The following is a 27,107-nucleotide window of genomic DNA, read 5'->3' on the forward strand; positions in this document are numbered from 1 at the left end:
CAAATGAGTGCCAGAGAACACATTTTAAGGCTTCTTTTGACAAATGAAGGGCAGCACATTATAGGAATGGCAGGAGTACCAGGAAAAGGATTCTAGCCAGTATATGTTGTTGACAACCCCATGATACTATGATTTTATACATTCAAATGTAAATATACTCACCCGCAGCTCAGGTACAATAGTTCCCCTTTCCGGACAGGACCCTCCAAATGATGTGAGTGGTGAAGGAAGCACAATAGGGTTTGGGCTGATAAAGTTGGAGATATCGCAGGATGGTGAGTCTGATACAACTCTCTGCATGGTTACTTTCTCCACCACAATAAATTGATTCCAAGGCAACCAGAGTGTCCTCTTCTCAGACAGGAAAGGCGAGCGATCAAAGATTAAAATGACAGAGATACCACCAATGGCTACAAGATCAAAGCTGAGAAGGAAACATATAAGACAGTTTCAACCAAATGAACAACCAAAATGAAATTAAAGTTAAAAAAATAAGTAATTTTAGTGTCCTTTAATCCTTTAATACTCAATTATATCAATTCATATTCTTTATTTTATAAATGCCCTCTAGCTAAATATTCATTCCATTGATAACTTTTTTTTCACTATCCGGTAGACTTCTGGGAAAAACTTCCATATCACCAGTTGATATTCACCCAGAATTTGTAAACCAATTTTAATACTATCTTAGACAAAATCACTACGCATATTTCTGCAAAGCCAAATTTGACATCACTATGCCTTATTCTAGAGATAACCGAAAGATGACAATTTAACACTCAGCAACATCTTTAATATAATGCATTACTCATCTTCAAAAAAATTCTTGTGATGTTATTCAAGAAAAGTAAAAAGCCAAAAGGTTAAATATCTTGTTCAGTATCACAAACATAATGTCAGAAATCTGATGGTGTCTTTGAAATGGCATTTGGAGAAAGACGCTTGCAGAGGAAAATTTTTCAGTGAAATTTGTTTGAACAATGCCATGCCTGAACCCTCCACATCTGGTTACCTACTTTGGCTCCTGACTGTGCTTGAACTCTACATTTAGGATTTTTGGTTCCTTCTAGAATGCCTCTTGGTTTTCTTTTATAAGACAGCTTGTAATGGACCCTGTTCGTCTTCACTGATGACTCCTTTCATATCTTTGACAAAGCAAAACTACCTCTTCTGGAAGTCCACCTTTGACACTTTGACATGACTCTTGTATTGAAGCAGAACAGATTCGGGTTTCAGTTCATTCTGCATTAGATGGTTCCATCTTACTTCTCTTGTAAGTATAATGATATATTTGAGATAATATACTTGAAAACATTCAAAAAACATAAAATACAATATAAAAGTAAGATAATGATAAATTGTTATCAGTATATCTTAAAAATGAATAAAGGGCAATATGATGCACCTTAATATTAAAGCAACTTAAATCCACAGGAGAGAGATGTAAATAATTCCTTGCATTAGAAAAGATCTTTCTGTAAAACACTTTTTCAATGAAAAAATGCCTCGATAGGTAATCAGACTTAATTATGGATATCTCACCACTCCCTTCATATGACATGTATTCTATTTATTATACTACTACCAATTGTGTCTTGTTGTAGAAATCTTCCAGATAAAGATAAATGGACAGCATCAAAGGATGGCTAATACTGTATATTTTATTGTTACTTTTTCAGTCAAGTAGCTGTAATGTTAAAGCAGTTTCTAAAAAGAGGATTTGAAGAAATGCATGAGATATAGAAAATAATCTAGGTTAGAGCTAAAAAAAGAAAACTCAAATGGCTTTTAGTTTAAGACATAGAGGTTGAATTAATGATAATACAAGAGCAGGTTAAGGCATGCATAGTGGGGAAAATTCAACATTACTTGTGAATAGAACTTTCTTCTAGTTCATATTCTATATCGCTTTAACTCTGTGTCTTTGGGCAAGTTTATTTGCTTTGCCCAAACCTTAGCTCTTGACTCCTTAAAACTGAAGTGCTTATTCATTTGAAAATAAAAATAAATGCAAACAAAATTCAAAATAACTATCCAAGCAAGAACATATGTACCTGGGAATTATTCTCTATATCTAGAGAGATTAAGCAGACAGAGTAGGCTTCTTGTTTTATAGAAAGAATGTGGTTTTGCCTTCATAATTCCAGCTCTGCCATGTTAGCTGTGTGTCTGTGGGCTAGTTATATAGCTTCCATGAGTGTCAGTTTCCTCACTAGTAAAATAGGCTAATGTGCTCTATCACTCAGCTACTACTGTAAATGAGTAAATAAGATAAAGACTTAAGAGTCAAGCCCATTGAAAGGACTTAACAAATGTTAACTTTGTTCTTAAATCAGGTGTACTGCCCTATTAAATTTACAGATGCTTTCTCTTATACTCCAAACACACTCTAGGCCAGGTTTTATTATCTCCATAAGTAGATACTGAATTTTAAGCTCCCCTGGAAACTTCCCTTAGGCTTCTTGTGACGGTTAGTTTTCTATGTCAACTTGACTGGGCAATAGTACCCAATTATTCAATCAAACATTGGTCTAAGTGTCACTGTGGAGCTATTTGTAGATGTGGTTAACATCTATAATTAGTTAACTTTAAATAAAGGAGATTACTCTTGATAATGTGGGAGGAAGTCATTCAATTAGTTGAAAGACCTTAAGAGCAAAACTGAAGTTTCTGTGAGGAGGAAGGAATTCTGACTTAGGACTGCAGAGGTAGCATCAACTCCTCCATGAGATTTCAGTCTGCTAGCCTCCCTAGGTTTTGAATTTGCCAATCCCCACAATCACATAAACCAATTACTTGAGATATCTCTCTCTCTCTCTCTCTCTCCCCACACTGGTCCTGTTTCTCTAGAAAACCCTGACTGATTTTTCCTCTTCCCATCTAGCTGTTATATACAGAAAATACTGCACAGAGATTCATTAGTTGCCACTGAGGTGGAAGGTAGAGCTGTAGCCAAAAACACATCTGAACCATTCCAATGCTAAATAGAATGCTCTCTGAATGATTAATTCTTTGGAATTTCTCCCACCACAAATGATCTTCGGCATGGGTCATTAAAAACAAGCTATAGAGAGGAAAGGAAACACGGTGGGGTGAGAGACGTCCCCAGTTCTCTCCCTTTGAAACAACAATAAGCTGAACATATAAAACTCAACAAAAAACACCCAAACTGCACACCAGCAGTCTGAGCATGGAATATATGCATAAGAGATACCACAGGTCAGAACCCCTGCTGTCACGCAGTGAACTGGGAGAAATAAAGAAGCTACATCTTACAGCCTGAGTTCTCTGTAAGGGGAGGGGGAGGGGAGAAAGTGTGGCATGGGAGAGTTTGTGAGTTCCATGTATTCAGTGACAGGGCTCAGTCATCAGGGCAGAAAGCAGAGAAGTGGAAGGCAGAGAAAAAACAGTTGATTTTTACCAGGTGCGGTTGCAAACCAGAGGCTGAGGTACATCCCCCAACCCCCAACTCAGAGGATCCCTCCACCCATAACCTCTGAGACCGATCACCCAGGAGTGCCAAGAGAATCTAAACAAATGCTACCAAAACTGTTGCTAACACTGACAAGGACTTAAACTGAGGGAAGCAAGCATGATTAAATATCTACAAGAAGATAAAAGCATTATGTAAAGGCATTATTAAGGCTTTATATAAAGCAGGGATCCAAGAACCTTAGACATCACCAACTGGAAAGCATAGAAAAAACCTTCTTTGCAGCAGGCTAAAGAGAGACCTTTAAATTTTCTTTCTGGAAAAAAAGCAGAATACAACTCTAATAATGTCCAGGTGGAGAAATAGTCCATTAAACACCATGAACAAACAAAGGTGACAAGGCATCTCAGAAAGAAAGAGAAAAATCTCCAGAAAATAAGCTTACAGACATAGAAATAAGCAACTTAAATGACAGAGAATTCAGGAAGGACCTTCTGAAAAAATTCAGTGAATTCTGAAATTAGTCATATCAACAATTTCAGGAATTGAAAAAAAAACTAGATGAGCAGAGCAAGGAGATTGAAACCCTCAAAAAGAACAAATAGAACTTCTGTATATAAAAAACACACGGCAAGAGTTGAAAAATGAAATAGCAAGCTTGGGAAATAGAGTTGACCAAATGAAGAAAAGAATCAGTGATATCGAAGACAGAGATCTAGAAATAAATCAGAAAGAAGAAGAGAGAAAACAAAGAATGAAAAATAATGAAAGAGAAACACAAGAACTATCTGATACCATCAGAAGAGGAAACATAAGGATAATGGGCATTATCAAAGGTGAGGAAAAGGAACAGGGACTAGAAAGCATTTTCTGACAAATAGTGGACAAGAATTTCCCAAATCTAAAGAATGAGCTAGAGCTTGGAATTAAAAAGTCAACAGAACACCTAACTTTCTCAATCCAAAAAGGCCTTCACCAAGACACATTGTTTTAAAATGATCAAAAGTCAATGACAAAGACAGAATTCTCATGACAGCCAGAGAGAAGAAAATGGTAAGTAATAAAAGAAAACCCATTAGATTATCCTCGGACTTCTCAGCGCGAACCTAACAAGCCAGAAAGGAATGGAATCAAATATTTAAACTATTAAGTGAAAGGAAACACAAGCCTAGAATAATATATCCAGCTAAGCTTTTCTTTACATATGAAGGAGAAATTAAGGCCTTTCCAGATATACAAATTTGAGGGAATTCTCCACTACAAGGCCTGCACTACAGGAAATTACTGAAAAAGATCAACTCATCTAAAACAAAATGAGAAAAAAATAACCTTAATTAGGAGTAAAATGACTATCAGGTAAATAGAAGCAGAGCAGTGTAACCCTTACTAAGAACAGGGCATTATAAACTTAAATAATAAAAAGAGAATTGTTATAGCAAGAAAGGAATGCAAGTTCAGCATACATAGGTACAAAAATTGAGATAACAATGACTGAAAAGGGGAGGATTCAGAGATCCAAATTCGCAAAGGGGAATGGAGATAAGGCACAAATAGAAGAAAATGGATGACTGTATATATATATATATATATATATATATATATATATATATATATATATATATATATATACACACACACACACACACAGTAATAAAAAGTAAGGGTTAGTGATATATATATATATATATATATATATATATATATATATCATTAACAAAGGTGACAACAATATATATATATATCACTAACCCTTACTTTTTCGTAATGGTAACAACACACAGAAGATTCAGAACTGAAGTATATAAAACAAAACAAAAATAAACAGAGGAAAACCCCACAAAAGCCAACCAAAATAAAGAACACAGACACACAAGGACAAGGAAGCAAGGGAAACTCCGAGCTACCAGAAAGCAAAAGATAAATGGTTATAAGAAGACCTCATATTTCTTTATCACCCTAAATTTAAATGGACTGAACTCATCAATAAAAAGGCAAAGAGTTGCAGAATAGATCAAAAAATACAAAAACAACCATGTGCTGCCTCCAGGAGACACATCTCAGCTCCAAAGACATATATAGACTCCAAGTGAAAGGATGGAAAATGATATTTTAAGCAAATGGCATTCAGAGAAAAGTAGAAGTAGCAGTACTATTATCAGATGAAATAGATTTCAAAATAAAAAAGGGAAAGAATGATACTGAGGGACATTTTATAATGATAAAAGGAATCATGTGCCAAGAACACATAACACTCATTAATATCTCTGTTCCCAATTAGGGAGCCCCAAAATATGTAAAACAATTACTAACAGAACAAAAGGGAGAAACAGACCAAATTACTATCATAGTAGGGGACCTAAATACCACACTGTCGAATATGGACAGATCATCCAAACAGAAAATCAATAAGGAAATTACATCCATAAATAACACATTAAACCAACTAGATATAACAGTCATTTGTAGAGCCTTCCATCCCAAAACAACTGCTTATGCATTCTTCTCTAGTGCACATGGAACATTCTCAAGAATCGACCATATACTGGGGCACAGAGATAGCCTCAACAAATATAAGAGAGTTGAAATCATACCAACCATATTCTCTGATCATAATGCTTTGAAACTAGAGATCAACTGCAAAGAAAAATCAGGAAGAATAACAAATACATGGAGATTAAAGAATATGCTACTGAAGAACAACTCGGTCAGAGAAGAATTAAAAATAGAGATCAAAGGATAAATAGAAATGAATGATAATGATAGTACAACATCTCAAAACTTTTGTGACATGGCAAATGCATTCATAAGAGGAAAGTTCATATCATTATAGGACTATCTCCCAAAACAAGAATGAGTCCAAATAAACAACCTAATGCTTCATTTTAAAAAAGTAGAAAAGGAAGAAGAAATGAAGCCTAAAGTCAGCAGATGGAGAGAAATAATTAGAGTAGAAATAAATGAAATTGAAAACAAACAAAAAAAAACAGTAGAAAAAATAAATGCAACCAAGAGTTGGTTCTTTTTGGAGGTTAATAAAGTTGAAAAGTCTTGGCTAGATTCACTAAAGAAAGAAGAGAAAGGATACAAATAAGCAAAATCAGGGATGAAAGGGGAAAATTACGACTGACACTGCAGAAACACAAAGGACCATGCAAGAATACTATGAAAAAGTATACAACACCAAATTTAATAACCTAGAGGAAATGGACCAGTACTTAAAAGACTACAACCTTCCTAGACTGAATCAAGAACTGGAAAATCTAAATAGATCAATCAGCAGTATGGAAATGGAAACAATCATCAAAAACCAACAAAAAAGTAAAAGTCCAGGACCAGATGGTTCAACCAATGAATTCTGCCAAACATTCGAAGAAGATTTAATACCTATTCCCCTCAAACTTTTCCATACAATCGAAGATGAGGCAATAATTCCCAACTTATTTTATGAGGCCAATATTACTCTGATACCACAACCTAGTAAAGACAACAGAAAAAAAGAAAACTACAGACCAACATCTCTCATGAACACAGATGCAAAAATCCTAAATAAGATACTAGTGAACCAAATATAGCAACATTTTAAAAGGGTTATACACCACGATCAAGTTAGCTTCATCCAAAGGCACAAGGATGTTTCAAGATATGCAAATCGATTAATGTGATACACCACATAAACAAATTAAAAAATAAGAATTATATAATTGTATCGAGATGTAGAAAAAGCCTTCGACAAGATACAGCAACCATTTATGATCAAAACATTTAACAAAATTAGTACCAAAGAGAAGTACCTTCATATAATAAAGGCCATCTATGACAAACCCTCAGCTAACATTATACTGAATGGTGAAAAACTAAAAACCTTCCTTCTAAGGTCAGGAACAAGGCAAGTTTTTCCACTATCATCACTGTTATTCAATATAACATTGGAGTTCCTAGCCCATGCAATCAGATAAGAGAGAGATATCAAAGGCATCCAAATAGGAAACAAAGAAGTCAAACTGTCACTATTTGAGGAAGACAGGATTCTCCGTATAGAAATCCCTAAAGACTCCACAAGAACACTGGTAGAAACAATAATCAAGCACAGTAACTTCTCTGGATACAAAGTCAACGTTCAAAAATCCATGGTGTTCTTATACTCTAACAATGAAACGTCAGAAAAAAAAGTGCAAAAAATAATTCCTTTTTCAATTATTATAAAAAGAATAACATACCTAGGAAGAAATTTAAGAAAATGTGAAAGACGTATATAATGAAAACTAAAACACCCTATTAAAAGAAATCGAAGAAAATACAAAGAAATGGAAAGATATTCCATGTTCTTGGACTGGAAGAATCAATATAGTTCAAATGACCACATTACCTAAAGTATTATACAGATTTATTGCAGTATCCATCAAAATCCCATCAGCTTTTTATAAAGAAATGGAACAAAAAATCATGATTTGTATGGAAGCACAGAAGACCCCAAGTCACCTAAGCTATCCTGAGAAAAAAGAGTGAGGCTCAAGAAATTACTCCGCCTGACTTTATATTACACTACAAAGCAAAAGTAAACAAAAACGGCTTGGTATTGGCAGCAAAACTGACACACAGACCATTGGAATAGAATCGCGATTCCAGAAGTAAGCCCATATTTATATGGGCAAATAATTTTTGACAAAAAAGGTTAAAACATACAGTGGAGAAAGGACAGCCTCTTCAATAAATAGTACTGGAAAAACTGGAAAGCCACTTGCAAAGGAATGAAACTAGACTCTTTCTGTCACCACACAGTAAACTTAACTCAAAGTGGATTAAGGACCTGAATATAATACCTGAAAACGTAGGAACTAAACTCAAGGACCTTGGACTTAAAGAGGATATTATGAATTTGACCTCAAAAACAAGGGAATTAAAAGCTAAAATTAATGAATGGGACTACATCAAACTAAAAAACTCCTGCTCAGCAAAAGAAATCTTCGGCAAGGTAAAGAGACAAACATCTTATGGGAAAATATATTTCCAATCAACACCTCAGATAAGGGCCTTATACCTAAAATATACAAAGGACTCATACAACTTAATAACAACAAAAAATGAATTATCCAATCAAAAAATGGGCAGTGGACCTCAACAGACATTTCTCCCTAGAGGACACAAATGGCCAACAAATATTTGAAAAGATGCTCAACATCCCTAGCTCTTAGGGAAATGCAAATCAAAACCACAATGAGATACCATCTCACACCTGCTAGAATAGCTATAATCAACAGCACAAGTAATAACAAACGTTGGAGAGGATGTGGATATAAGGAACCCTCATACACTGCTGGTGGGACTGCAAATTGGTACAACCACTATGGAAAACACTATGGACGTTCCTCAAAAAACTAAGAACTGATCTACCATATGATCCAGCAATCCCTCTACTGGGCATTTACCCCAAAGACTTGAAAATTCATATCCAAAAAGTTATTTGCACACCAATGTCCGTAGCAGCATTATTCACAGTGGCCAGGACATGGAAGCAACCAAAGTGTTCTACAATAGATGGTTGGCTAAAGAAGCGGTGGTACATATATGCAATGGAATATTACTCAGCCATAAGAAGAGATGAAATACTGCCATTTATGACAACATGAATGGACCTTGAGATAGATAATCATGCTAAACAAAATAAGCCAGATAGAAAACATTGAAAATCACACGATATCACTTATATGTGGGATATAAACCTAAAAGCAACGAATGAATAGGACAAACAAATGGAGACTCATGGACATGGACTATAGAGTAGTGGTTACCAGAGCGTAGGGAGTGGGGGAGGAGGGGGCATGTAGACGTGGTAAAGGAGGTCAAATATAGAGGGGTAGGAAGAGGTTTCAGTGGGTAAAGGGGATCAAAAATATGGTAGTTGAAAGATACTGGACTTTGAGTGGCAAATGCACAATAGAATGCAAAGATATCAAAGTATATTGTACACCTGAAAATTATATAATTGTATTAACCAACGATAGCCCAATAAACTTAATTTGAAAAAAATAAAACAGAATGGAATAGCCAGGAACCTTGGGACAACTACAAAATTGTAACGTACATGTAATGGGAATACTGGGAGGAGTAGAGAGTTAAGAAAAGAAAAAATATTTGAATAAGTAATGACTGAAAATTTTCCAAAATTAATGCAGATACTAAACCACAAATCTAAGAGGCTGAGAGAACACCAAGAACGGTAAATGTGAAAAAAAATCTACATGTAGGCATATGTGCAGATTCTAGCTGCAGAAAGTCAAGACCAAAAAAAATCAAGAAAAATGCCAGAGGGAGGGAAGAAATGCCTACTTAAAGGGGAGCAAAATAAAAATTACATCAGACTTCTCTTCAGAAACCATGCAAGCAGAGGAGCTGAGTGAGATATTTAAAGGATTGAAAGGGAAAAAACCCATCATCCTAGAATTCTGCTTCCAGCAAAATGATCCTTTAAACACGATGAGGAAATAAAAACTTTCTCAGACAAACAAAACTGAAGAAATTTGTCACCAAGAGGCATGAGTTGCAAGATATCAAAAGAAGTTCTTCAGAGAGAAAGAAAATAACATAGGTCATGAACTCTGACCTACATAGTGTTAAAAAGAATAAATGAAGGTAAAATAAAATCATTATTATTCTTATTCTAAAAAAAGGCTATAAAGTTTTATGAGAGTGCATATAAAAAACCCAAAGAAGAGGTTATATTTGTTTGGAGACTGTTGTCAATCCATAATAGGTCAGATCTATTCATAGATGGAAAACTACTGAAACCTATGCAAATGTTTACCTCTGCCTTGTGGTATTGATAAGTGAAGAAACTCTTGCCTTGAGGAGAATCAGAGGTAACCTTCTCTCTTCATCTTCTAAAGTTTTCCAAACAAAATTCTTGAGACCTTAATGCTTCCCAAGCATCTTCTAAGAAGGTCATACCTTTATCTATTTGGCTCATCACTAGCTGAAATATTTATAAACAGTTGTTTTTCGGCACTCTAGTGAGCACCTGTTATCTAAGTTGAAGGTGGTAAATTATAGAATACAAGAGCCAGATTACTTGGGTTAAACTTTTGGGCTCTACTCTTATTAGCTGTATTAACTTGGATACGCTTTCTTATCTGTCAAATGGAGAGAATGATAATAATGATTCCTATCTCATAACGTTCTTGTGAGGATGAAACAGAATTAAATCTACGTAAATGCCTGGCATGTAGTAGATACTAATATCTTTGTTTTTCCTGTAGAATTGCCATTTTTTTCTTTTCTGATACTTTGACCCCTCCTAATTTGCATATCTATTCTCTTCTTACTTTTAGAGGGCCCTGTATTGAACTCCCATCCTTCTTTCTGCTTTTAATATGTCACTTTGGTCCAATGACCTAGACTTTTACTTGTTCTCTAAGGAAAACTGTCGGTTAATTTGTGGAGATGATAATGGGGGTAATTATTTCTAAATCCCACATAACAATTTGTATTTAACTGGGACTTAGGGAGAGTCAATAGTTTAACCACAAGCAACAACACATTTAGTGGGAACTACAGGCACAGTGGCAGATCAATGGGATTGAAAATTGGAAACAAAGGGTCCTTATAGCATCTTGTACATCACACTCTGTCTACTAGGTGTCTGCTAATTACAGGCTTTCTATACTCCTTTTGCCCTCGTGTATAGTTTCCTTATGATAGTCTATTTCTGAAATGTACTTAATCTGTCTCTGCAATGAGCAGAGACATATAAATGGAAACTCTCATCACATTGTCACTTTATGTCCAAGAGATGACAGTGGGATAGTCTAGTTGGCATTTAGAGTTCATATTTTGAATGCTGACACCCTTCGTAGATCCTTGGGGGAGAATTATTGTCAGAGGGGACTCTGGCTATTATCTGTCATCTACATAAACCTAGTTTTCACAGTGAGCTCATAGAGGAGGGACTTGGCATTTTACTTAAAACTAAAAACACAAAAATTGTCCCTCTGTAATGTTTTCTATAAACTGTAAACAAAATTTTAAACTTTTTAGAAATCAAGTTTCTTTTATGTTCTCTTGTTAATATCAAATGATTCACTGAAACTTTTGCACACAAGCTTAAAAAAAACAAACCAGAGGGCCCATCAGTTCTCCATGAGAAGTCAATTGTCCTTGAGGGCATATTCTACTTAAAGAAATAATCCATTTCTCACTTTCTGGCACATGATTGGACATGCTGGTAAAGGAGAGGTCAGTATTGTGTACAAGTTACTGGTGAGTGAACTGTCAAACTTCTATCTTTCAACCTAACTTGAAGAAAGGTCCATTTGAATTACTAATGTGCTGATTATGGAATATCTGAAAGGATATGTAGTTTTTACTTCTTATATACACATGTATAAGTAATATATATATATATATGTGTGTGTGTGTGTGTGTGTATGTGTGTGTGTTTTTTTCCAGACGACATGTACCCAAAGTTGTTCTGCTGAACTTGTTATAACAAATACATGGCTATTTAATAAGTAATATAATTTATATACAAATAAGCCTTATGATTTACTAAAGTCTTAAAAACAGTTTGTTTTCTTAAGCAGGTTAAAAGTCTTCCTTGTTATCTTATTTATTAATTTTTATAAGCAATTTCTTGATGAGCAATTGAAAAAATAAACAATTAACAATTCTAAAGTGGTTAGGACTAATAAAATTTAATTATAGGTTCTTGAAATGAGATAGTTTCTCACACTGTGATAAAGCTCCAAGCCAATAGGTCCTTTTATGTGAGTATTAAAGTAGCTTGTTTGAGTATGACATTTTATGGGTAGCCATTTGGAGACTAGGACACCTAAAAGTCATTACAAGAATGTTCCTGAGGGTCATAAATAGATAACTTTAAGTTGGATGCATGGGCCTATTGACTAAATATTCTGAACAAGTGTCTGTCTAAATGACAGCAACAAAAATCTTTCTGTGAATAAATCCTTTTTTACAAGGAAAAGATTTTTACCCAGTGGTCTTACTTCCCAGGTCTCAGAGAACATTAAGAAGCCCTTAGAGAGCAGCCTGGTGATCAGTATTTAAGGTTAAATCATTATAGTTATATAGACGCCAAGGGAAATTGGTTACTCTGACCATACTTGTCAGTCAGTTACAGCCACTAGTAAAATAGGCAGTCTAGGAAGGACACATTTAAAATAAATGTTTTAATGTGGTTGAATTCTATATTTCTGGAAGAAACCTTTTGACATCTTCATTTCTAAAATATTTTGAGGCTGCCATGGAAAAACAGCCTAAGCTATCTGTGGCTCCTTTATAACCTGTATCATCTCACTGAATTTTGAAGCTGGTTTTATAAATTAAATCACAGGAAGTCTAGACAATTTTCCACATGACCAGGATTTCAAGACTTGAGATTATTAGTAAAGGAATAGAAAAGAAATTTGGTTTGATTTAAGTGGGGAGTAGAGAAAATTATTGTCACCAATGATTGAGAGATGGACAGAAGGAAGATGGACTTATGAATATTGTAGCACCTGACCCCAAGTTTTACTAATGGTCAGAAGTCAGTTTTTGGCCTCCACAATAATCAGAAACAATATTGACCTACCTTCCATCTTGCCGGCTGATGGTAAACCCATAATCACTGTGGTGCAAGAAACTGACATTCACCCCTACTAGAGGGGTTCCATCTATGGCCACCACTTGGCCTCGAATCACACAAACACGCCTGCAACACAAGACCAAAGGCAAATATGAAAGCATGTTGAAACTAGATTCTAGAAGCCAAGTTGGTGAAACTTTGGAAAACATGGTCAAGTATAACAAAGAGAACAATTTCTCCAACCAGTAGTGACTACCAATAACATTTTGGGCAGGGTATGTTATGTTTTTAGTCATCAAAATTGAGATTATGCTTGATATAATTCTGCATCCTGATATTTTAAGTTAACAGTATACTATTAACATTGTCTAATGTAATTAGAAATTCCTTAATACAGTATTTCGATATTATATAAAATAGCCTTAAAATAGTATCCCTTAATGTGTTTAAGCCATTCCCTATTTTAGGACACTTCATTGTTTCTTGTTTTTTTCTGCACTGAATTTCTTATTATTTACTTGGGAGGGTATCCTAGTTACGACAGGATATTTTTCTGTTATTAAAATTAAAATTCATTACATTACTTAATACATAAATATATTGTAGATATGACTAAAGCCCCTGCTGACCACCTCCCTCCCAGTTCCTGGTCTTCTCCCCAGAATTAATCAGCAATCTCATTTTGTTATGTGCCTTGTCTATGCATTTACATACATAAATGTGAATATTGTTGTTTCTTTATACATATTGCCAAATGGCTTTTTTGGAATAACTTTTTTTAAAGCATACTTAATTAGGTGAATTTTAAGAGTTAAAGTCTGCAAAAGAGACATGGTCTCTTGCTGTAGTACCCTATTTCTCTTGCCTAATTAAAATAAAGTATTTCAGGAGGTTTTCCTTTAAAAACATGAGTTTAATCCTTGTCAAAGAATAGGATTCCATTAAACTATCCATTAAACAGGGCTTTCATCCAGGGACACTGTCCATTGAAACATGTATACTTCATCTCTAGGTTGATCAACAACTTGTAAAAAATTTCAAGAACTTGGCATGCAAGAGGGCTCAGTGGCAAATCCCGACAAAGATCTTTCACTGCTCTGCTGTTTTGAGGAGTGTGTGTGGCAGGGAATGGGGGGGGATAGTTTTTCACCAAAGTCCATTCCAAATCTTGGAAGCCCTGAGCTCTAGAATATGCATTTTATAGCTGGCACTGGTAGGATTGAGGAAGTTTGGGCAAGGTCAGTGATTTTTCCTAGGGCATCAATGTCAGGTTTCTCACCAAGTTGGATTCAGGGTATCCAGGGAAGCTAAATCTGGGATTAAAGAGGGCCATATTATTTGGGAAAACATGACTTTGCAAAGTAACCATAATAATTGCATCCTGGTATTAGACATTCTTCAAACAGAATCACCAAGTCAAGGCCATGTATGTATATAAAGACTCATGGCCACAAAGATCATTTGAGTGAGAAAAAAACTTCTGAAAAAATAAAAGACAGTTACCAGCCAAAGCTTGTTTTATATGCTATAACCAATAAACTTCACTACTAAATGGTATTGTAATCAGAGGAATTGGATATGTTATGCTAATAGGATTTATCCTGAATTACCTAAGGCCTCCCCCCAACACAAACTATAAACCATTACACAATGTAAGCGACTGTAATTGTTATTAATGTTCTTGTGTATTGAGCTCTCAGACTAACATTCCTAGTTCTGATATGAATCAGTGGCTTTCTTTTTTCCAATGAGCTATTTTATGAATTCTGTAAGTCACAGTTCCAAATGGCGCAGAAATGGCATATTGACACTTGCTTTGTCTTGTCTGAGTCCCCCAATTCTCTTTTGGGGAGATTTTGAAATCTCATTTGTTTTAAGAGAAAAGACAGTTGAAAGTCATTGAGTTCTGGATTTTGAACTAATCCTGATAATCTGGTCCCAGGTTTTAAGTCCAATATAACAAGAAATGAAAATAAAAGGCTGTCTTTAGTTTTGTACAGTAACGTTTGACGGTCTTTACAAAGCAAAATTTGATAAACCAGGTATAGATTAAGTATAAACAAGCTAAGAAAATTTCCTGCAAACTATATAGGGATTGGAGCCAAAAGGGCTGCGAAGAGACTGTGCGTTAGTGAGGCCAAACCATTGAAAATCAGTTAAACACTGCCCTAAGTACTGATGGTAGGGAGGTCATTATGAACTTGTCAAGATTCTACCAGTTAGCAAGGCGGCCTTTGCAACTATAATGCCCACCACCCAGGTGATTGTTAATTACTTACTGGCAAGGCAATTCTATACTCACTCATTTTATTTGTTCACATTAATCTAGACATTGTGTCTTCCTACAGCTTTACTAGGTTCAATTATTTTTGTTTTTATTTTGTCAAGCCTAGTTGGCATTATTTGCTCATATTTTATGACAGACACAGACCTGTTTCTTCCCTTTGTTGCTCTTTTATTTCCTATACAGCTTATATTTATGAAGGATCCAGGCTGGTGAGTGAAATTCTTATAAAAGTCATAATGATTCTGTGCATTTCTCATGTATTTCTCTCTTCTTTCATTTTGTATCTCATTCTGAGTAGATTTGTCTTTTTATTTTTCTGCTCTTTAATATTCCTTATATTTTATGAAACAGAGATTTGTGTGATAACAACTCATAAAAGTTATCATTATTCAAGACATTGTCTACCTGTTCTCATTCATTTCACTCTTCATCTTTCATAAATAATGTGCAGTCTTTCAACTCTCTTTTTTTATTCCTCATATTTCATGATCCACACCAACTTACAGTATATGATAAAGCCTCATAAAACTTATTATTCTACATTTATCAGCATCGAAGTCTCTTTGTAATGTATTAGATTTTAAATGTTCTAAAATTCCCTGTTTTCTTGCTGCATTTGCTCCCATTATTTACACTCCAAGTCATCCATTTTTTCACAAAAAATAACTCTTAGCTCCTTTTATTCCTGAATTACTAGTACTTACTACAATCTTTGACCAACATCTGTCATCCTGTGTCAGTGTAAGTTGTCTAAATTTTGGGACAGTATTAAAGTAGTCTTAAATTTGCAGTAATCTTGACTGGCACTGCATACAGAAACCTAGAGAAAAATTATTCTCAAGAAAACTCTCCATTTCAAAGAGAAAGCTGGAGTCCGCTTGCATCCCCTGGTTATTCCAGCCCAGATAGCCATTAGGAAGCTTTCATAAACAGTCTTGCGAGTATGGTATATTGTGTCACTTCAGATCAATTGCCATTTTGTGAACACCCAGCTTCAAACTAATTTTTTTTCCAAAATTGTGGCCTTGTATCTGCTTTATTTTTCCTGATTCATATAGCCACTAAAATGTAGTTTCTCCCTCATTTATATAATTTGTTCAGATTATACTTCCCATATAAAAGGCAGCCTGTATAATTCATCTTTTTCCTAGCTTAGGTCCTTGCTGAAGTGAGGTGAGTATGTGGAGATGTGTTTTTGGTAGTACCACATTCCTACTTCCTAAGCATTTTGTCATTTCTCATTGTGGTACCTCCCTGTTGCAGAGGCTCTGGGTTCTTCAAATTGTCATCTAAATGAGGCAGCCATACTTGGAATGTCCTTGTTATATCTTGGGGAAACATCTTGAGCTCTTAAAGTTTTGGTGCTTCAAACTACCCTCAACATGAGTCAGAATCCTTCAAGGATCTGGCTTTTTTTCTGAAATGTTTTTCAGTTAAATAATATACAGTACTCTTCTGAACTTTTCAAAACAAATGATAGAAGCTACTATCTGCGCTGTCATGAAGTTGGTCTTGTACATGTATACAGCAGGTAAGTATGCAGTGTGACTGTATTTTGTGTTGATGTGTGTATGTTTGTGCACTCTTAATAGCATTCCATCTTTGCCTGGGGCTCTCCATTTTAGATTCAGATGTGGATGGGATGTTTTGCTTTCTTGAATCTTTAAAAACAAGAGCCTCTTCCTGCCATTGTGGGTTATAGCAAGGTAACTTGAACTTAGATGGACATGTCCAATGTGACTTTAAAAACATGCATGGGGGAAAATCACCCCTCACAAGTGTCTCTTTTCCTGTCCTTTGGAGGATACAGGCTGCTGCCAAGCCGTCTACTTGCTGTCACTTTTCTAAAGCAGCAACCCTGGAGAAATTGTTTTTCTCTTTAACTAAATGCTGAATCCTCTTCGTGTTTGGAGTTTGATCTGAGGGTCAGGGCATCAGGAGAAATGCAAGTCAGAATACACTTTACTGAGAGTCTTATTCAACTAACAAGCCGTTTGTTAGACTGCTCTGATGCAGGTCTAATTCATTCTATATTTGATATTTCCATGGCATAGTCATTTATCCCTAGCCTTCAATGGTCTCTTGGTTTCATTCTTTTATTTTCTTGTTTGCTGTCCTTTTTGCTCTGTATCAAATTTCCAATATTCATTCAGCACCACAGGCAAAAACATTAACCTCAAGCACAAACATTGGTTGGTAAAACAAGGCTGAAAACTAAATTTCTGAAAGAAGATGTAATTTACAGTATTGTATTTCTGATTAAAATATTTTGTAAAGGAAATGAGGTTCAGAGCTAGGGAAGTTACAGCTATTTGCTTTTGTTGCTAACAGGAGCATAAGCATCCTTGGAAGGGTAACACTCAAAATTCAAGACCTGGGCAGCAGGGAATATAGCATCAGGTGGGCAGGTTAGGTAGTTTTCTCCATAGAAACAGATGAAAGCCTTTCTACATCTGACAGCTCTTGTCAATAGATAGCATTAAGAAGGACTGGACTGGAAGAGGCCATGTGACTCCTCTGCTCACTAGTTTTGGAATTGTGCCCTGTAAATTCCTCTATGAGTTATCATTTATTTGGTTCAAGCCTCCAAGGGACAGAAACCTGCTACATATGAAGCATGGTTTGATGGTTCTCCTGACATCTTCTGTGGGCTTATTATTATATCCAGAGTTGTAGATTGTGTCATTCAGGCTAAAGCGCTGCAGATTCTGAGGGCCCTATTGGAATGCAAATATCTCTGAGTGGCTGGGACAAAAGGGCTTATGATATTCTCTTATCCCTTACCAAAATGCAATAAATAAAGGATCTTCTCTTTACTGTATAATTTTGGGACTGGTGTTGGTCCTCAGTCCTTTCTCCTTATCTTTCTCTCCTATAGACCACTGGTTCTCAAACTTGATCATGCAGCAGATCACTTAGATCACTTGGAGATCTTGATAAAACAGACTGCTGAGCTCTACATCCAGAGTTACTGAATTTTGAGAACCACTGCTTTAGGTAAAGCAAGACCAGTACATAGTCAGCCAATTAATGTGTAGGAACTGAGGAGGAAGGGATGGAGGTGTAAACCATGCAAAGGCAAGCGAGTCCTCAACTGGTTCACAATTTTATTATTATGAAATCTGTGAGGCATGGCTTTTTAACTCTTCCAAATAAACCTCGGGGAAACGGTTTGCAAAACTGTAGTTTGGGGAGTCATGATGCAACTGTCATGACAGAGTGGAAGTTGGACTAAAAGACGAATGATAAGGTCCCTTCTAATCCAGTGATAATAAAATGGAAAAATGTTTTAATGTGATTTATCTGTCCCAAGCATCAATTTCTTCCCCACCAATATTATTCTCATTAGATAGCACTCGTATCTGTGCTATTGCACTTGTCATAGCCTGTCTTGACTAAGAGTTATATATCTCTCTGTCCAATTGTTAGATAGTCACTCTAGGGCAAGGACTGTGTGATTTTCCTCTCTGCATCCTTTTCAGAGAATTTCAAAGAAAATATTTTTTTATGAAGTTGTGAGATACTTGCAACCTACCCTTATGGCACTGTTTCAAGGGTTTCATAGAGTACTTTGAGTTTTCTGTGTGACAGATGTGATACAGTTCACTTATTTTACAAACCAGCATTCTGGTACGTTATGACTTTCTCATCATGAGAGTTTGGCTTGATAACTGACTACTTTAGAGAATTAAATAATACCACTGTGACTGGGGGAAATGAATAAATAGTCCTCGAATGCTTAATTTATGAACACTAACCCCATTATTCCTTTATATATTACCATATAATTATGATTTAGTATTTCATAATTTATATATATTTGAGGGTTCTAATATTCAAATATTTGGTAGGTTTCTGCCCAACAGATACTGTTTTTTTTAAATATATGTTATCTAAGCTAGTATAGCACTTGCAAAACATTTAATGTTATAGTATAAACCTTTTTTCATGTTCTAAAAATGTGAATGCAGTGAAATTTCCTATGTAAATTCAGTAAAATTTCATTAGTTTTTACTTAAATAGAGATGGCTGATTTAATCCTACACATTTGGTCACTATCCCAAATAAATAATACCTACCAAATGAGTAACATTAAAAGCAGCTGGGAGCATTACCCATCAACATTCTAGGACTCTTGGAAAACTGGTGCTATTGAAAATGCAGACAGCTTTTTAAGCAGAATTATTTTACTTATGGCTAGTGATATTTCAAGTAAAACAAAATGGGGACACTCATCCTGAGGTAGGGCGACTATTTTACCATCTGCCCTGGCAATTGCTTGTAAAACGTAGACTTGCTGTGGATGCTTGAGATTCCCAAAGTAATGGGAAAAAGATCAAGTGTTTTGAGCCAATAAGAAAACTTACAAAACAGTCACATTTTCAGGATTGCATTAAGTGCCAGTTCACTTCATTTAGGCACCTATTTGTTTGTTTATTTTTTTTTAGGCGAGGCAACCTTTGATTTACCTCACGGATTGCAAGGATCTTGTCAGCTTACAATCCCTCGTTTTTTATTTTTTACACCTACAACACCCGGTCTTCCTAGGTGGTCTCCCATCCAAGTATTAACCAGGCCTGACTCTGCTTAGCTTCCAATATCAGACAGGATTGGGCTTGTTCAGGGTGGCATGGCCGTAGATGTCACCTGTTTATTTTTGCCCAGAATTTGCACCCTGAAATATTTGTCCTGTAAGCCCTTGCAATTCTTCAATAGTCAGTCTCAAGTTTTTGCTTTTTTGGTTTTGTTTTGTTTTGTTTTGTTTTCGCCTGTTTTACACATTACTCAAATGGTTAATCTCTGTAATCAGCCTTATGGGGTTTTATTAAACTCATCAAACTTTCCTGTCACTTCTCTGTGAATCTACCCTTCCCGTAATGTATAGTCATAAAGCATAGGGAAATCTGACTTGACTGTGGCATGGCCATGGCTAACTCTTCCCTTCACAGAAGAAAAAGGGTGGTTTAGCTCTGTCCACACTAGTTCTAACTCTGTTTTGCTAATAATCACTGTTATGACTTTTCCTAAGAAATAAAATTGCTCTAGGTCTCATTTCTTCATTATTGAAAATGGGAATAATAATTGTTCTTCATCCAACCACCTCACAAAGATGCCATAACAATAAATAAACGCAATAGTAATTGCCTTTTGAACTGACTTTTCAAATTATATTCTATTATGTGTCCTGATATTTATTAAATATATAGTATATATTTGTATTAATACTTATTAAGTACTTATTATGAGTCATGTACTATGCCAGGTATTTTCTTTATCTTATTTCATTTAATATTGATATAACCCTGAGTAGGTATAACTATTACTCTTGTTTTTAAAATGGGAGATATTCAGAGAATTTTAAAAAATAGCTCAAGATAACACAGCTAGTAAGTGGTGGAGTGGTGGAGGGCTTTTGACCTGAACTCTGAAGGGCCCAAACTGTATGCATATCTTTTTTAAGGTGTAAAAAAGTGTGGCTACAAATGAAAAGAAAATGCCTACAAAGATGGTGCTATCCAGAGAACATCATTACCTGTAGCCATTTACCAATTGTTGTGCTCTGTCTATGTGCAGAGCATGTAGTGGAGGTGAGCTATAGCATGCCGTTCATTGTTTCTCCCAAATGTGCATTAATTTTGTTCTCTCTAAGGATATATTTAGATTATAGAACCAGCTAGAGACACTGTAAGCAAACAGTATGGCTAAGAAGTAAGTAATAAGGATTTGAGCCTTTTGAATTTCTATCCTAACTGAGCAGTAACATAGATAAAATATTAGAAAATATTTGTTTACACTGAGATAAGCTATAGATAGCTTCTAGTATTACTAATCACAATTATTAAGCATCTCAGAATACCTGAGTTGCAAAATACTACAAATAATAGAACAACTTTTTGAAGATTTGTGCTATAATTTCTTTTTATTCTTTGCTTAAGAGCATCTGAGAGAAGTTAAAATCACACATTCTTTCTTTTTGGTACCTTTAGGTGTGGACTACTGACTTTGGGAGCTAGTCAGCACTATTAATCTTGGAAGTTTCAGCACTTCGTAATTTTTTAAATGTATTTTGAATATGTGTTTCCTGAACTTGAGCATTAGACAAAATAGTTGTTTGAAAATCAGAAGATCCTGTCTTCACACACTTAACACCTTTCATATAAATGAGATCAAAGTACTTTATAAGCAAGTAGCAACCATCTTACTTCCCACTTAGAACAACAAGTGCAGAAGCAATAAGCAAAAGAGGTTGCTCAGGAAAAGCAACATGGGAAGACAAATAGAATCACAAGGAACCATGACCAAGCTAAGTCCTATTTGTATTCCTTTTCCAAATGTGGGCAGGTCATGTTCAGTGCCTCTCTTTACAAGAAAAAATGAACACAAGATAGATTTGCGGATGCTGATGTCTTAGAAAGAGCTTTCCCCCATCCCTAGCTTATGCAATTTATTCAGAAATTGTTGCATTGTGCACTTTTTGACCCCTAGTTGCATACTTGGTATAAAGTTTTTCATATTCCTAGATGAAAAGTACACAGAAATCTGCCATTAACAAATAGACTTTGAGGTTCTTAACTAAGAATTCATGGAAAAGTTAAACACGAAGCATATGGAAGCAAATTTGTATCTCAGCAAAATTATGAATTATTATGTTATATAGACATTCTGAGGGTTACCGGTACATAGATGAAAGTGGTAATCCCATGAATGCTTGAATATTATAATAAGTATTCTAAAATATAAGCTTTTCTTACCTCTCCTTTCTCTTAATTCAAAATCATTAAGTGGTTTCTATATATTTGATTTCTTTGAGGTTCAACACTGGTTGATGAAGACCTGCTCTTTGACTGTTTTTCTTTTCATGATTAATGGTCTAAGGATGTTGCTAATTTCTCTTTCTATAGGATCTTCAGTTTGTTTGAAGTATTCAAATTTCCTCAGTGTACTCTTGTGGGACAGGAATCCCATCTGTTTATCAGTAAAATCTAGTACAGTAACCAGTATGCCATAGAGTCTTAATTCAGTGGGCTCCTAAAAGTTACCACCAGGCTCCTGCTTGTGTGACAATCTATTGCATAAGGGTCTAGGTGGCAGGAAACAGTCATGCCAAGATCATCTATCATATAGATGAATATGAGGCCGGCCACTGCTCTATCTAGTTGCTCTAATGTTACCTCCCCAGAGAGGCTTCCATGGACCACTCTGTCTAAAATGGTCACTCTGTGTGCCTAACCAATCTTTACCTCAATTGACAGTACTACCTAACATTTGTCTTTTTCATTATCGTCAGCCTTCCTCACTAGACTGTAAGAGGAAGGCATAAACTTTGTTGGCTATAGCCCAGAGCATAGGGCAGTGCCTATTATTAAACGAATAAATGAACTAAGTAAACAGTATAATAGTTCGTCAATCTCAAAAAGTAAAATAATTAATTTTTCCCAATGTGGATTGTATTGAAAGAAACTGTCAGATATATCATTATAAATGATGCCAAAACATCAATAATGGGGAATTTTTTCATTATGGTAAATGGGAAATTTTTAAATGACTATTTTTTTCTCTTGAATTCATGTTTCATAAAACATTTTAAAAAATTTATTGGGGTGACATTGTTAATACAATTATATAATTTTCAGGTGTACATTATAATTTGACATCTATATGTTCTATTGTGTGTTTACCACCCACAGTCCAGTTTCCTTTAGCTACCATATATTTGATCTCCTTTAACCACTTCGCCTTCCCACAACACCCTTATATTTGATCCCCTTTACCCTGTCTCCCTCTTCCCTCCTCCCCCATCCCCACCCTCTGGTAAACACTATTCCATTGTACTTGTCCCTGAGTCTCTGTTCGTCCTGTTCATTTGTTGCTTTTAGGTTTATATCCCACAAATAAGTGATATCATGTGATTTACAACTTTTTCAGTCTGGCTTATTTCGCTTAGCATGATTATCTCGAGGTCCATCCAGGTTGTCGAAATGGCCGTATTTCAATGCTTCTTATGGGTGAGTAATATTCCATTGTATTTATGTAACACAACTTATTTTTTAAAATTTTTAATTAAGTTTATTGGAGTAACATTGGTTAATACAATTATATAATTTTCAGGTGTATATTATAATTTGACATCTGTATAATCTATTGTGTTTACCACCCAAAGTCCAGTTTCCTTCAGCTACCTTATATTTGATCCCTTTACCCACTTCACCCCCACCTCAAACCCTATATTTGACCCCCTTTACCCCATTTACCTCCACCCTCCTCTCTCAAATCACTAGTAACCGCTAGTCCATAATCGTCTGGTAACCACTAGCCTACAGTCCATGTCTATGAATCTCTATTTGTTTGTCCTGTTCATTTGTTGCTTTTAGGTTTACATCCCACATATAAGTGATATCATGTGATTTTCAATGTTTTCTGTCTGGCTTATTTCGCTTAGCATGATTATCTCGAGCTCTATCCATGTTGTTGCAAATGGCAGTATTTCATCTCTTCTTATGGCTGAGTAATATTCCATTGTATATATGTACCACCACTTCTTTAGCCAGTCATCTGTGGTAGGACACTTTGGTTGCTTCTGTGTCCTGGCAACTGTGAATAATGCTGCTATGAACATGGGTGTGCAAATATCTTTTAGATATGGGTTTTCAAGACTTTGGGGTAAATACCCAGTAGAGGGATTACTGGATCATATATGGTAGATCAGTTCTTACTTTTTGAGGAAACTGCATACTGTTTTCCATAGTGGCTATGCCAATTTTCAGTCCCACCAGCAGTATATGAAGGTTTCTTTTTCTCTGTATCCTCTCTAATATTTGTTATTACTTGTCCTGTTGATTATAGATATTCTAAGAGGTGTGAGTGAGATGGTATTTTACTGTGGTTTTGATTTACATTTATCTACTAGCTAGCAATGTTGAGCATCTTTTCATATATTCATTGTCCATTTATACGTCCTCTAAGGAGAAGTGTCTGTTCAGGTCCTCGGCCCATTTTTTGATTGGATTGTTTGTTGTTGTTGTTGTTGAGTCATATGAGTTCTTTGTATATTTTGGATATTAGGCTCTTATTGGAGATGTTGATTGGAAATATATTTTCCCATAAGATATTTGTCTCTTTACCTTGTTGACGATTTCTGTTGCTGAGCAGAAGCTTTTAGTTTGATGTAGTCCCATTCATCTATTTTTGCTTTTATTTCCCTTGCCTTTGAGGTCAAATTCATAAAATCCTCTTTAAGTCCAAGGTTCTTGAGTTATTTCCTATGTTTTTTTCTATGCATTGTATTCTTTCAGGTCTTATATTCAGGTCCTTAATCCATTTTGAGTTAATTTTGATGTGTGGTGATAGACAACAGTCTAGTTTCATTCTTTTGCAGGTGGCTTTCCAATTTTTCCAGCACAATTTACTGAAGAAGTTTTCCATTCTCCACTGTATGTTTTTGGTGTTTTTGTTGAAAATTATTTGCCCATATAAATATGGGTTTACTTCTGAACTCTTGATTCTGTTCCACTGGTCCGTGTGTCTGTTTTGCTTCCAATACCATGTCATTTTGATTACTGTCACTTTGTAGTATAATTTGAAGTTGAGCAGGTTGATTCCTCCAGCTTTGCTCTTTTCTCTCAAGATGGCTTTGGCAATTTGGAGTCTTTTCTGCTTCCACACAAATCTGATGATTTTTTTGGTCCTATTTCTTTAAAAAAAATGCCAGTGGGGTTTTGATTGCAATTAAATTAACTCTGTATAATGCTTTAGGTAATATGGTCATTTTAACCATGTTGATTCTTCCAATCCAAGAACATGGAATATCTTTCCATTTCTTTTTATCGTCTTCGATTTCTTTTAAGAAAGTCTTGTAGTTTTCATTATATAGGTTCGTCACTTGTTTTGTTAAATTTGTTCCTAGGTATATTATTCTTTTTGTTGCAATTGCAAAAGGAATTATTTTTTCCACTTCTTTTTCTTATGTTTCATTATTAGAGTATAAGAATGATATAGATTTTTGAACATTGATTTTGTATCCAGAAACTTTACTGTATTTACTTATTGTTTCTAGTAGTGTTCTTGTGGAATCTTTAGGGTTTTCTATATAGAGAATCATGTTATCCAAAAATAGTGACAATTCGACTTTTTTATTTCCTATTTGGATGCCTTTTATATCATTCTCTTGCCTGATTGCACTCGCTAGGACCTCCAATGTTATATTGAATAACAGTAGTGATTGTAGACAGCCTTGCCTTGTTCCTGATCTTAGAGGGAAGGTTTTTAGTTTTTCACCATTCAGTATAATGTTGGCTGAGGGTTTGTCATAGATGGCCTTTATTATGTTAAGGTACTTTCCTTCTCTACTGATTTTGTTAAGTGTTTTAATAATAAATAGATGCTGTATCTTGTAAAAGGCTTTTTCTGCATCTATTGATATCATTTTATGATTCTTATTTTTAATTTGTTTATGTGGTATATCACCTTAATTGATTTGCATACGTTGAACTTCTCCTGCGCCTCTGGGATGAAGCCCATTTGATTGTGGTGTATAATTTTTTTAATATGTTGCTGTATTGGGTTTGCTAATATCTTATTTAGGATTTTTGCATCAGTTTTCATGATAGATATTGGTCTGTCATTTTCTTTTTTGTGTTATCTTTATCAGGTTGTGGTATAAGTGTAATATTGGCCTCATAAAATGAATTGGGAAGTAGTGCCTCCTCTTTGATTGTATGGAAGAGTTTGAGGAGATTAGGTATTAAATCTTTTTTGAATGTTTGGTAGAATTCACTGGTGAAGCCATTAGGTCCTGGACATTTACTTTTTGGTAGGTTTTTGATGATTTTTTCGATTGACCTACTCCTGATTGGTCTATTTAGATTTTCCAGTTCTTGATTCAGTCTAGGAAGGTTGTAGTCTTCTAAGTACTGGTCCATTTCTTATAGATTATTAAATTTGGTGTTATATACTTTTTCATAGTATCCTTGTATGATCCTTTGTATTTCTGTGATGTCATCATAATTTCTCCTTCCATCCCTGATTTTGTTTATTTGTGTTCTTTTTCTTTTTTCTTTAGTGAGTCTAGCTAGGAGTTTGTCAATTTTATTAACCTCAAAGAACCAGCTGTTTGTTGAATTTATTTTTTCCATTGTTCATTTTTTTATTATTTCATTTATTTCTACTCTAATTTTGATGATTTCTTTCCTTATGCTGACCGTAGGCTTCATTTATTCTTCTTTTTGTAGTTTTTAAGATGAAGTATTAGGTTGTTTTTTGGAGCTCATTCTTATTTTTCCAGATAGGCCTATAAAGGTATGAAGTTTCCTCTTAACACCACTTTTGCCATGTCCCAAAATATTTGATATGCTGTTCTATCATTATCATTCATTTCTATGTATCTCTTGCTCTCTGTTTTTATTTCTTCTCTGACCCAGTTATTCTTCAGTAGCGTGTTTCTTAATTTCCATGTATTTGTGGTGCTTCCTGATTTCTCTTTGCAGTTGATCTCTAGTTTTAAATCATTATGAGCAGAGAATATAGTTGGTATAATTTCAACCCTCTTATGTTTGTTAAGGTTATCTCTGTGTCCCAGTATGTGGTCAATTCTTGAGAATGCTCCATGTGCACTAGAGAAGAATGTATAAGCAGCTATTTTGGAAAGGAATGCTCTGTAAATATCAATTATGTCCAGTTGGACTAAACTGTATTTTATAGATGTAATTTCCTTATTGATTTTCTGTTTGGACGATCTGTCCATAACTTATAGTGGAGTATTCAGGTTCTCTACTACAATAGTGTTTTGGTGTGTTTTCCTTTAGTTCTGT

The 27,107-nt window shown here is 35.1% G+C and overlaps 1 protein-coding gene and 1 pseudogene across 6 annotated transcripts in view; both read right to left on the bottom strand.

Moving 5' to 3' along the window:
* Positions 1-27,107, bottom strand: part of TENM1 (teneurin transmembrane protein 1) — a 995,735-nt gene that overhangs the window by 191,739 nt on the left and 776,889 nt on the right. For all 6 annotated transcript variants that reach the window (XM_036227172.1, XM_036227175.1, XM_036227174.1 and 3 more), the window contains 2 exons: positions 13,020-13,139; positions 163-424 (listed from right to left, as the gene is read on the bottom strand). In XM_036227172.1, coding sequence (XP_036083065.1) covers positions 163-424; positions 13,020-13,139 — 382 coding nt within the window. The remainder of the gene's footprint in view (positions 1-162; positions 425-13,019; positions 13,140-27,107) is intronic.
* Positions 19,824-19,942, bottom strand: LOC118608581 (annotated as a pseudogene).

This window comes from Rousettus aegyptiacus, unplaced genomic scaffold, assembly GCF_014176215.1.
Source record: "Rousettus aegyptiacus isolate mRouAeg1 unplaced genomic scaffold, mRouAeg1.p scaffold_m13_p_9, whole genome shotgun sequence".
Classification (NCBI taxonomy): domain Eukaryota; kingdom Metazoa; phylum Chordata; class Mammalia; order Chiroptera; family Pteropodidae; genus Rousettus; species Rousettus aegyptiacus.